Raw genomic sequence first — 13,179 nt, forward strand, 5'->3', positions numbered from 1 at the left:
TGCATAGGATATGATAAGACACTCCCCTAACTGAGACACAAAAAAAAATACAAGAATTTGATCAGATTTATAACAGAATGTCATGATACAAATAATGCACTCCAAATATCTCCATATACCCAGGGTTAAAGTAAAATAAATGATACTGGACAGATATAATCTGTCTCTGGTAGATATATGTTGGGGAAATTAGAAAAAAAAATTGATAAAAATAAAAAGTAGTTCCCTGATGTGATAATTAGAAATGGGTGATATGGCACATTATTTCAGGGTATAATATCATTCTCGATATTCAAATATTTAGGCATTAATCGTTTTGGCATTATTGCGTACAATAAGATATGGCACACCCCTACCTGGCACTCACAAATGTCTGACCTAATTGTCGTCAAAAACTAGTGGATAAAAGAACAGAACAGCACGGTCAGAAAAAAAGCCTATGAATCTCACAAAAGTTGAAGCATTTTTAAAAGTAACGACCGAAAAGAAAATCCCCTACTTTTAAAGCCTGTTAGCTCCAATGACCCACAATATTTGCCAAGAAATGTTGACTTTTTGGAAAATCAGGTTGTCTTCAAATTGTTCTTTACAATAAAATAAATGTAGACTATAGGTGCCAAACTATACTGCAGCTAGGAGGAAAAAATGTGAGCAGTTAAAAGTTTGACCTACATTATAATGTAATAAACCAACACACACAAAAAAAAAACTGTATTTAATCACATGCAATACAAACTGGAGGCAGAGACAGCAGGTACAGATGAACATAAGTTTAATCAAGATTAAATATATGCTCAAGGAGACTCATCCTCAAACTCATACAGATCATACAGGTCAAATCAATACAAAAAAAAGTGTTGTTTCTTCATGTTCTCATGTTATTGGATTTACACGACGTCCACCTTGTTAAGATACAGTTTACCACACTTCCATCTTTTTATACCCCATGCCCCCTGTCCATCATCAAGCCCACTTTTACACACAACTTTACAAAGGCCTGAATTAAATTCATTAACATTGGAAAAGGTTAGAGAAAACAACAACAGGGAGATTACCAATGTTAATTAAGATTAAATTACGTAGATGCATCATTTCTTTGGGCCACTTTTGATGTCAGGCTTGTGTATTCACGTCTTTGTGGTGTTTTGTGCGCACCACTATATGCACATACACACCCATATATCACATATGTAAATCTGTACAATAATGTATTTCTGGAAACGGTCTCATGTGGTCTAGCTGAACCAACTGCCCTGTTTTACACAGGCATACACACAAACACACACACACAAAATTAATGTTTCAATCAACCTTAATACAGAAAAGCTATGAAACCTCCAGTGAGTAGAGATGGTTTAGAGTGTAGATGTTGAGTGAGGAGTTGGGATGAAGAAGCATTCGTTTAAAGCTGTGAAAAATCCAACAAACATCACAAACAAAGAGAGCACATAACCCTTGAACTGGTGAGCAGCAGTGCTCACTGTACTGGTCTTCAGAACTGCAAAACAGCAATAAATAAAAGGGAACAGTCAAAGCACTCACAGATTTCAATTTTGCATTTGATTATTCATCTGATTCTATTGGGCAGCCACAGTATTATAAAGTAAATTAAAGAACAGAAACTCTTAGTTTCAAATAGAGATAATAAATGAGAAATAGAAGTGTGAAATTATAAAATTCTCAACTGAGTACACACATTTATATATATACACACATATATTGCCACTCTCACACAAAAACCTTGTATCTCCAAAACAACAACTTTACAGGAAAAGCAAAAACAATTTTCAATGGCATGTCAATAAAAATATTTTATTCCAATCACTTTCTATTGGTTCATATATCATGAAATGTTGATAAAATTTAAGAACATCAACCAAATTCAAATTATTTATAAATGCTAAAAACTGCAAACATGGATGGAGATACAAGTTTTTTTGCATGACAGCAATGATATACAAGTTCTGTTTTCATGTGGCTTGTCTAGAACTACACACATAAAATGTAACAGTGACTGACTGTAAAAAAAAAGGAAAACTAAAAAGAAACAATGAAAAAAGGCAAGAAGATGAGTTCGAACTGCTAGTTATGCCACCATACAAAGTCAATACTGCCCAGTCTCCAACTCAACACAAAATGAAAAAAAAAGAAGAGATGAGAAAGACAAAACCATTTAAAAAGCAGAAATATGAACTGTTGGGAAATCAGTTACATGTAAGATGACATACAGAGACATCAAGGACCCTACTCTACCAGGGGGGTTAATAAATATTTAATAAACGTTTTACACACAATCCAACCACTTTATCAAAGGCTGCTGCAAAACAAAAAAAATCTCTCTTCAAGGCCTCCACCAGTTTAATCTTAGATATACATCATTCTCATCCTTCCGTCAGTAGAAAATTCATGTCTTATTCATTTTTCTTTCCCTCCCAACGGCCTCCGTGTAGAACGTGCTGCTTTATGTCTGCACTGTACGCTGACTGGTGAAGCGCTTATATACCATTGGTTGATATTCTCAGCAGTGACCTAAATAAGGAAGTCCTCCAGGAGCAAGGCATGTCATATTGCTTTTCCGCCACCACCTGAATCCACAACCACGTTCACAATTACAACGGATGCGTGAAATATTGCTCAGTGTGGAAGAATCAGAACCCAATATCTAATTTCAGTTAGAGGAAAGCAGCCAAATGACAACAAACAAAAACACAATAATTAAGGGAATGATAAAGTTCTTATGGATTAGCTGCCTTACCAAATTTCATTATGTTTTGGCTTTTTTGCACCATTGCTGTAAATTGTTCAAAACACGTCAATTAAGCATTAATGGGCAATTCAGTAATATGTTACTGCAGATCTTCACAGCTCCCCCCCCCACACTTTTTACAAATGTGACACATGAACTGCAATTAATACTCACTAATACAGAAGCAGAAATGAGCACTGAGATCAATTCACCTTGTTTAAAAATGTTTTACATCAGACAGAGCAGTGTATGGAAACGCATTCTCAATTGCTGAATGAAAAGGTCAGTAGAAATAAAAAGAGGTTTCAGGTAGTGGTGGAAAAGCAGTACTATGTTCTGTGTCCAAGCAAGACAAGTAAACACACCCACTTTCTTAAAGGACACACAGCTCTAGAAGTCCTTGTAAGTGGCCAAAGAACCTTTTTGGATGACATTAGAAGATGAATGGAGGCTGAGGATAAGTCACACTGGGTGCAGAACACAATACTATCAACAAGCACAAAATCCTAGAGCACGCCTTTTAGAGTGCAAAACAGAGGTGGCAAGTTTACATCAGAGCCCAAACCTCCTCAAGTCGAAAAGCATGAGACGCACCTCAACCACACATGCGCACATAAACACTCTCTCACACAGACACACGTTTGCTCCACAGTCTTGACTCCAGGCTTATCTGGTGTAGTAGACTCTGTAATAGACACTCTTGGACCGCCAGAGTGAGTAAGAGTTGTCGAACTTAAGCAGGTAGATGCCACGGCCAGGATACTGGTGACTTCCAGCATAAACTTCTTCATGACAGTCCCGCCGGTACACCGGCACAATCTCATCTACCTGCGGCTTTCCTGCCTCCTTTTTCGCCTTCTCTTCTTCACTCTGAGGCTCTGCTGAGAAAGTGAACAGTATATTTAATATAAAAGGTATTTATTACAATATATCTGCTTTATTAAAAAAATAAAATAAAAAAACAAACAAAGGCAGACAGGTATTAAAGACAGTTTCATAAGTACCATTGAAAATAATATAATTATAGTGGAATATGCTTAGTATGGTTCGAAGATACAACAAAAAAAAATCTCTAAATATGCTTAAGAGAAATAGTGAATAAACAATATGATTTATAATAAAATGCTCTACAGTTCTAAGTAAACTATGGGCAATTATTTTCTAATAGTACATTAAGAACACCAAATGGTGCTATGAACATTAAGCTAAAACCAAATCTGGACTGAAATTAAAATAGACAATACCCAATCCAAAAAAATAAATAAATTAAAAAATTACAAATGCATGGATTGGCCCCTGGACTGGGTCACTCATTTTCAGACAAACACGGCATACACATTATTTTTTGGAATTAAAGTGCACAAAGATGGTAACTTGTGTAGAAGGTGTGATATTACAATTTTATTTTTTGTTTATGTTGAATAAAATATACAGTGGTTCGCAAAAGTATTCATACTCCTTGAACATTTAGTCACTTCACAAGGTAACTGCACAAGGTGACTGCATGGCCTTCATATGGCTGGGCACGTGCTTGTAAAAGCATCTGCAGACAGCATGTTGAAAGCTGTGCACCTCAGTCTGGCACAGTTTTGCACAGACATAAGTTACAGCCAAAATCATGCTTTTAAACCGGGATTTTTTTAAAATGCTGGATTTAAGGGCCAATCCTGGAAGAAAACTTGTCGGAGGCTCCAAAAGACTTGGAGCTTCCAGCAAGACAATGACCCTAAACTTACAGCCAGAGCTACAGTGGAATGGATGTGCAAAGCTTGTAGAGACATATCCCAAAAGACTTGCAGCTGTAATTGGAGTGAAAGGTGGCTCTACTAACTATTTATATAAGGGGCTGAATAATTTTGCACATCACACTTTTCAGATTATTGTCTGATTAAAAGTTTTAAAACCGTGGATCACTTTTATTTCACTTTATGATTGTGCTTCTTTGGGTTGGTATATTACTTAAAATCTGTGTTGTGGTTGTAAGGTGACAAAATGTGAAAGTTTAAATGCTATGAATACTTTTGCAAGCCTTTGTAAGTATATGTAACATGTATTTTGATATTTGCAATAAATTGTTCAGCCATAAAGCATAGTATAGTGTGTTTGTCTAAAGTGCAAAGAGATCTTTTAAGACTAGCAGTAGAGCATTAGCAAAAATATAGACCATCTAGAGGCTACTTTAAAAAAATGGCTTTAGTGACATTGAAGTCTTTATTTTACACATCAATCTGTCTCACCTTCCTCATCTTCATCTTCGTCACTAGACTCGCTGACGTGCACACTAACAGAGGCATTGGTTGAATCTGTCCATTCAAAGAAGACACCAAAGCCAATGTCGTAGTAGTCAGTAGCAAACTCCCAGAAGAGATAAGAGCCCTCTTCATGGGTGGGGACTCTCACAGTGACTACCTCTCCTCTGCCCACCGTGATCACAGAGTCAACATCCTGGCGAATCTTTTCCTTAAAGTCTTTTATCTGTGGCCGGGTCCACATAGAAGGTGCTGCTATCACAGGGGGTGAGTCTACAAAAAATGGACATAGAGAGTTGAGTAATGAGGCAGAGGATTAAAAAAAAACATCACTAATACCTAAAACAATTAAAGCTAAATCTCAACGAACAAAACTTTAATATAACTTTAATGTTACACAGCATTATGAAGTATATCCTAGAAAGAGAAGTGTTTCTCTCTCTGACAGAACTCACCTGTAGGGCCGTTCTCAGTGATCTCCTCTGCAGGCTCCAGATCAGGCTCTCTCTCTATGCTGTCGGTGGAGGACTCTGCCTGACCATTCACTGTAGGGGCCTCCTCACCACAAGAGGGTGCCGATGCTTCACTGGCCTCTAGTGTGGAAAGAACTATAGAATCCTCCTGCTGCTTCTGGAGGGCTGCCTGGAAGTCAACAGCACAATAGGCATATATTAAAACTGAAATGATTAAACACTAAAACAGCATCACTAGTTCCACATTCAACTAAAGGTAACAGCACACACCCCTTTCTTACCTGCAGGCATTTAAAGCCAACTATCCGAACAAAATTAGGCTTTAAAAACAACAATCAATCTACAGTTTTCATGTAAATGTCCAAACATCCTACAGATCTGTTTTATTACTGAGGATTAAAAGAAGGGCTGTTACCTGCTGCTGCGCCAGCTGCACCTGGTAGAGTTGCTGCATGTACTGCTGGTAGTGCTGCTCCTGAAGCTGCCTGATGAGAACCAGCTGCTGCTCAGGACTGTCCGGGTACTGCTGTGCCGCATACTGCTGGAACTGCACAGCTGTCTGTGCATTAAGAGCAGCCATGATCTGCTGCCTGTGGCAGAGAAGGAAATCGTTAGAAAGAACAATACTGGATTGTAATAAACCGGTGGCTTCATGTGTCTGAGACATGCATTTCCTTAAATGCAGAGACGTAGGATACCACTAGGGCTAGAAATATCATTTAAGCATCATTACTGCGATGTGCGCATGCGCAATAGTCACATCGCAGGATCAGCAATGTCACTTAAGGCAATTAAAACAAACACGTCATGTTGCAATGTTTTGATTCTTTACACAAGAAGTACATTTCTAAATGAGCTGCTCTGTCTCTGTGTTACTGACAGGCTAAGGGGTAGAGGGAGGGGGCCGCATGGCCTCTACATGGCTGGGCATGTGCTTGTAAACGCAGCTGCAGACAAGCTTGTCAATAGCTGTGCACCTCAGTCCAGCACAGTTTTGCACAGATATTTCCAGTAACAGCTGAATTCACGCTTTAATCTCAGACAAACGCTCTTATTTACCATTTAAAAGGCCATTTAAATGCCCGATTTAAGGGCCACTTATAGTTTTTTTGCTGTTTTCCTCGATTCCGAGTGCTCGGCTGACTCAAAACTAAAGCGCATTGTTTAATATTGCGATACAATATTACGATATTGTCAAAAAAAAAAAAAAAAAAAACATTGCAATGTCTATTTTTTTTTTCAATATCGTGCAACCCTACCACTTTTCAACTATCCATTTTAAAAACACTTGTTCATACTGTGCAGCTTTTTAGAAGACTGGGGGTTTCATAGTGATTTATGACATTAGGGACAGTGAAGTAGGGTTGGGCAGTATTTGCCATCAAATCCCCTTTGTAAATACCGTACCTAAAATACCCACCTGTTTTCAGAGTGCAACTTAAATTTAGAGAGCATTTAATTAATGAGATATAATGACCTGTAAAAACAGACACAGACATAAATCTGGCAAGCCAGACACGTCGTTAAAAGACAACAGTTGCTTTACTAAAAAAATAGAAAGCCAGATTAAGTTTAGCATGCTGGAATGAACACTGCAGACAAATCACCATCACTCACTTTTGCTGCTCCACACGCAGCCTTTCCTCCTCAATCTGCCTCCTTTCCTCTTCTTCTCTCTTCAGTCTCTCCTCCTCCTCCCGCCTGCGCCTTTCCTCTTCCTGACGCTGCCGCTCCCACTCCTCTTCTTCTTGACGTCGTATTTCCTCTTCCTCCCTCCTGATACATGAGCACACATTAGTCAGTCAGCACCACAGACCCAATGCCAAAATTTAACTCAACAAGCCTTCAATAAGGTTCAGGCCTTTAATTATTTAATATTTAGTATCACTGAGTTTGCACACATAAGGAACTCGCTCATCAAGCAGGGTGTCCACCCCTTTAGGGCCATGCAGGAAACTGACAGGCCGTGCACTGCCTTGAATAAACAAACAAGTCTCATACTAAATTCTCATTGCTCCGTCGTGTCAACACACCGCAATGAATCACTTTCCCTTTCAATGGGAAGCACTAATTCTATCAGACGCAAATGCGCAGTGCATCATGGGTCCAGGGCGTCTGGGAGATGTGGTGTCACAAAAAAAAGAGCTGAGCCGAATTTTATGCAAATTAAATTATGCAATTTCTGTCTATTTAATCAGAAGAGCTCAGATGTTTGCCTGCTACATGTCCTCAGTGCAACATACGAAAAATCCGTTCCATATTTAAACATTCCGAAGAAGCATGGAGGAAAAAGGTCTGTTGACATGACGGAGTAGTGTAAATGCTTTACTGCAAAGAGGAATAGCAGGAATCAGGCGAGACAGTTCACATATAAGGAAATAAAGAAGGCAATCTTTTTAAAAAGCAAAGAAACTTTGAGGAAGTACATTAAAAAAAAGGTTACAATAAATAGGTTGGCATGATGTGCAAAATTATATAACGCTTTGTGGTCAGACAGGATATGAGATTCTGGAGAAAAAGTTTTAGAACTGCAAACGCAGCACTGTTTCCAACTACTGTTTATATAATCAGACATCTAAAGGTCTTGGACAGTGCTTGTAACTGACCTCAAGACAATGTGACCATTGTAACAAAAATGCAAGCAAAAAGTCAATCAAGAAAGAAAGAAAGAAAAAAAAGAAAAAATAAAAAAAATCACACAACCCTCCAAAAACAGATAATTTCTTCTATTTGATGCTTTACAAATTTGCCTGGGACATACCAACAGCTTCAGAGAAGCTACAACCCAAATGGCAAGGATATTACAAATGAAGAACACACAATAAAAGCATATTGATATGGGTCTCACCTCTTCCTTTCTTGCTCCTCCTTTTCAATCTTGTGTGATGCAACGAATGGTGCAAATAAAGTACAGCATTTATTTAACAGCTTTACAAACTCTACCATGGCCTCATCCTTCTCCATACTTCCCAACGAAGCCCATTCTTTCCTGAAATTAGGACAATTTACAATTAACAGGACAATCGGGACAATTAAGATGCTACATATATTTACAGAATCATAAAATGTAAGTTATTAGCCATATTAGCCAAACAAAAACAAGGGCTGTGCCCAAAAACTGCAGTTGGAGGGCATCTAGACTATACACACCAATTTTTAATAATTTAATTCCACTACAATGAAGCAAAAATACATTTTCCAGTGATTACCTTAACTACATATTACTCCAGGGATTAAATAATAAAAGTTACAATGATGGTTGCTATAAAATAAAACATTTTTGCAAAATAAAAAGCTATGTACTGCATACTATGCATGAAAATAAAAATAAGGAAAATGTTAAAATATTAAAAAACATGATAGTAAAAAAACATGCATACACGCGCACACACACACCCCCTTATGAACTGATACATTTTCAGATGAATTGATTACATTTAAAAAATACACTAACATCAGATAATTCAATAAAAAAAAAACTTATCATTAGGTGCAGCTCTACTCCATTCAGGCAAAATATTAATGAAGGACAGTATATTCTGATTTATTCTTTAACATCTATTTATTGCTACTAATGAAAGTTAACCTACCTGCGGTCATTTCCCAACACATCAAAGAAGCCCACCTCAGGGGAGGCATCTGGGTTGTAGGGGCCTTGCAGAACCTGCTTGTGGAGGGCCACCAGTCGCAGCTTCTCTTCATATGTTGGGTGGAAAGCTTTGCCATCTTTTTCTGTGGTCAGACAAATAATAGTATTTCTTTCATTTAAATGTTTTGGGGTCAATCTTCTATGGCTCCTATTGGCTAAAAGGGCTATTAGATAAATGTTTGTACTCAATACAATGGTTCACAACAAGTCAATTTTACACCAAAATGTCCTTTAAGTTTTACTAACAGTAAATTACACATATTGACTACTTACCATTAATGAAGAAATTTCAGTGCATTTGAATTAACAGCTCTGCTTATTCTATGGAGGAAAATTCTTATGGTCACTGAGAGGCAATGTCTAATACCAATTGTTTGCTCTGACATTTGTACTAAGCCTGGTCACAACAAGATTGTCTGACTGACTGACTAACCAACCCTGTAACCAAAAGACAAGTAGGTTGTGTAATATAGTGTGCAACACCACCACCTTTCCTAGTGCATGATTCAACCTATAAAAGAGTACTTGGGCAAGTCTCCTATGTCCACATTTTTTCTACCTGTTTAAACATTTAAATGTTCTGTCCTCTGAGCAGCTGTAACATTGTAAATTTGTGGGATTAATAAGAGATTATCTTATTTTATGTAAGTCACTCTGGACAAGAGCATCAGCCAAATGCATGCCAACAATGAGTTTAATCATGTGTGTTTAAGCAAGAAATCTGTGCTAGACTATGGACCAGAAATGATTATCTACTAAAAAAAAATCTCTCTAGAACTGAATTTACTGTAGAACTGACATCAATCAATCAAACAATCAATCAATCAAATGCATTACAACACTACTAAACACATACAGTTAATATACTGTATAGGACTACTGTGTTTTTCCTAAATGAATGGTTTGTCTGGCATATGATGCATTAACAATCTCTAAATTAACCACTAATGGAACATCTGAGTAGTTAGTGGTTAACTGGAAAGGCTTTGAAAGTATGGAGAGGAAGTAATGCCAAACTGTAAAAGCAAAGTACCCTGGAATACTGTAAATATAATCTACAATATGTATTGCTTTTCTACAGTAACATGCAGAAACATGCCAAAATGAAATGCAAAACCACTATTACATTACATTTTTACGGCAATTGATCCCTTTACTGAAAAAAGAATTTGCATTTTAAAACCAAACGCTAAATTTGTGTCCGAACTAAATACAATATACCTCAAAATGTAATTAAGACACAGCTTTACTGCTTTTCACCATAAGTATTCAAACATGAATGTCTCTGTAATGTTCACAAGATGCTTTTAAACAACGATGTTTGGAAAACACAATAAACAGTACATGATCCAATACACTAATTTAACGTCACTCAATCTCTTAACAGAAAAACAGTGTGTGTGTGTGTGTGTGTGTGAAGTAATGCTGAATGTGTAATAATTGCATGCAACCTTCCTTAAAATGCAATTAGCTCAACAGCATTGGATTCCACTGTGTGGTGCTGAGGATGCTCAGGATTGTATTTAATTTAGGAGCAGTGTGGTTTTCACTACTAAACTAAATCACTGTCCAATCAGAAGCTGCTACTGAATTTGGGGCGCGGCTGAAAAAACAGTAAGAAGCGAGCACTCTTTGCTGTATTTTAAACCAGAGTAAATGTTTAAAGTACCTGTGAAAAGCAATACAGCTGTGCCCTCACTACATTTCGAGGAGTATTGTATTCAGTTCTGAGACAAATTCACCATTCTTTACACACAGTTTTCTGTGCATCAGTGTTTAAAAGCAACATCATTAACATTTTGTTTTGAAGGGGCATTTATGTTTAAAGTCCCTCATGGTGAAAATCAATACAGCTGTGTGTTGATTAAGTTTTGGTGTCTATTACACTTAATTCTGGCACAAATTCAGCTTTTCTTTCTATAAATACAAATATACACACACTGCACTTTTCTTTTCAGATATTAGTTGACATTAAATCAGTGTACTTGAGCTTTTACTTTTCTTTGTGCTTCGTTTTCCGCACATCAGTGTTTAAAGGCAATAGAAATCTGCATTATATTTTAAGTAGGCATTTATGGTTTAAGTACATTATGATTAAAAGCAATACAGCCGTGTCTTGATTAAATGTTGAGGTGTATTGTATTCAATTATGACACTAATTCAGTATTTGGTTTTAAAAATACAAATCACGGTATATTGTTTTAATTACAGAGATATCAAGTGCAGTGAAACCAACGTAAGAGTATCAGTGTAATAAGTTTCATTTTGCTACGTATTCTGCGTGCTAGTAAAGAAAAAGGAATGCGCATTGATGATTTAATTTATATTTTAACAGTACTTTTTGCTTTTCAGTTTGGCACCAATTCCTCTCCGTAGGTTAAACCCTGAGGTGAGTAATAGCTCAACCACACCTTCTACTATTCAGAAGTTTGATTGATTAGTTGGGTCGGTGAGGTGTTTGTGGGCCTGTCAGCATCCCCTCTCTGCTGCTGAGTCTGACCCACCAAGCCCATAGTGCCACATGATCACTGACACATGACCTGTAGCAGGTCCCAGTACAGTCTACAGTGTCCTGATGATAGCTACTGTTAGCTGAGCCACTTCCTAAACCCTTTCTCATAACACAGCGAGGGGCTGCCTGTCTGAGACTGATATACACGGCAGAGCACAGCAGCAGGAGCTGTCAGACGCGCCCTTAATGCTGCCATCAGCTCTAAAACTGAAAGCTAGCAGTCAGGAGCTGGAAGAGAAGCAGCGAGGCTAGCCGGCTAACGCTAGATTAGCTCACCCGGTGTCTCAGCAGGAGCAGTACAGTCACAGGAACCTAACCAGCTCTACTCAACTGTATTAGTTAGTTACTGTATGAGGTGTTGAGCTTCTCTGCCCGTTTCAAACTCGCCTTTGAAAAACCTGAGCGCCAGGCCGTACAGCTCGACCAGCGGGAAGCCCCAGACGCTCTCCACCGAGCTGTGGCCGTTCTCGCCCCGCTCCTCCTCCTCCTCTTCTTCCCCCGCCGCCGCGGCCTCGCCGTCCGACCCGCCGTCCGCCGCGGCCCCGGCCGCCTCCTCCAGCGTCTCCTGCTCCGCCTCCGAGTCCGGGCTCAGCGTCAGGCCGTCGATGGAAACCTCGAGGCGGCTGGAGTTCGCGCTGGTGAGGTCGCCGCTCTGAACCTCAGTCGCCATCCTGCAGACACGGCAGCGGGAGCAGCAGCCACGTACCTACTTCCGTTACCACACTCAGCAGCCGGAATCCTGCTTCTTCTGCCCGGAGTCGGCGGACTGAGCGCGGCCGCGAACAGCGCCCCCCACCGGCGCACGAGTACTGCGCACCACAGCACACGGGGCACTGTCACGACTAGAGCCAAGTACGGGCTGCCACCTTTCAGAAATAAAAATAAGGGACCACCACCAGTTCTCCTAACCTGGGACCATGACCACGACGTGTAACTAGAAAGGAGAGTTTGTGAACGAATCTTAAATTGGCTTGAAAAAGAGAGCTAAAAACGTTGAAAAATTTAAATGGTTGCTAAGCCTTTGGGAGGTAAATCCTGCCAAAAGTAAAACTGAAACTAAAACACTAAAATAAAAATGCAAATACCATTTTGCGTTGTAAAAATATTATGACAAAATTAAAAAACGAAATTAAATCACTTCATTTGCAACTTAATTTTTCACTTGAGCACGGGTCATATGTTACAAAAATAAAATAAATTAAAATGAAAAAGGCTTTTTGTCATTTTATTTTCATAACCATACGGAAATATCACAGTCAAATCTAAAATGAAAAGGATACTTGTGAAATAAATAAATAAATAAATATAATCAAAATGCAATGGTAAATTTTTTATTATTTACTTGCCTTTGCAATAGGCTGCATGTCTGACAGAATTAAAATGAAAACACCAAATGGAAAAAATCAATAGCAAAGTGACATTTTCTGATTCAGTTTTTGGCGTGGAGGGCACTTTAAGCATCCAATGGAGATTTAGTATCTGTCACTTTTCTTTTCATTTTCAACTTTACCCGCATGCAGGTACATGTAAATTAACAGTAGGCGGGGCTA

At 38.5% G+C, this 13,179-nt stretch overlaps 1 protein-coding gene across 2 annotated transcripts; it reads right to left on the bottom strand.

Moving 5' to 3' along the window:
* Positions 1–755: 755 nt before the first annotated feature.
* Positions 756–12,370, bottom strand: acbd3 (acyl-Coenzyme A binding domain containing 3). Of its 2 annotated transcripts, none has more exons than XM_007260846.4 (8): positions 12,017–12,370; positions 9,059–9,200; positions 8,317–8,457; positions 7,086–7,244; positions 5,884–6,058; positions 5,451–5,637; positions 4,984–5,268; positions 756–3,624 (listed from the first exon to the last, which is right to left on the bottom strand). In XM_007260846.4, the coding sequence occupies exons 1-8, from the start codon at positions 12,297–12,299 to the stop codon at positions 3,413–3,415; spliced, it is 1,584 nt and encodes a 527-aa protein (XP_007260908.3). In that variant the 5' UTR covers positions 12,300–12,370; the 3' UTR covers positions 756–3,412. The 2 variants fall into 2 exon arrangements, with proteins under 2 accessions (XP_007260908.3, XP_007260907.3); XM_007260845.4 differs by having other exon boundaries at positions 756–3,627; positions 12,017–12,369.
* Positions 12,371–13,179: the final 809 nt, after the last annotated feature.

This window comes from Astyanax mexicanus, chromosome 1 (assembly GCF_023375975.1).
Source record: "Astyanax mexicanus isolate ESR-SI-001 chromosome 1, AstMex3_surface, whole genome shotgun sequence".
NCBI classification, from domain to species: Eukaryota; Metazoa; Chordata; class Actinopteri; order Characiformes; family Acestrorhamphidae; genus Astyanax; species Astyanax mexicanus.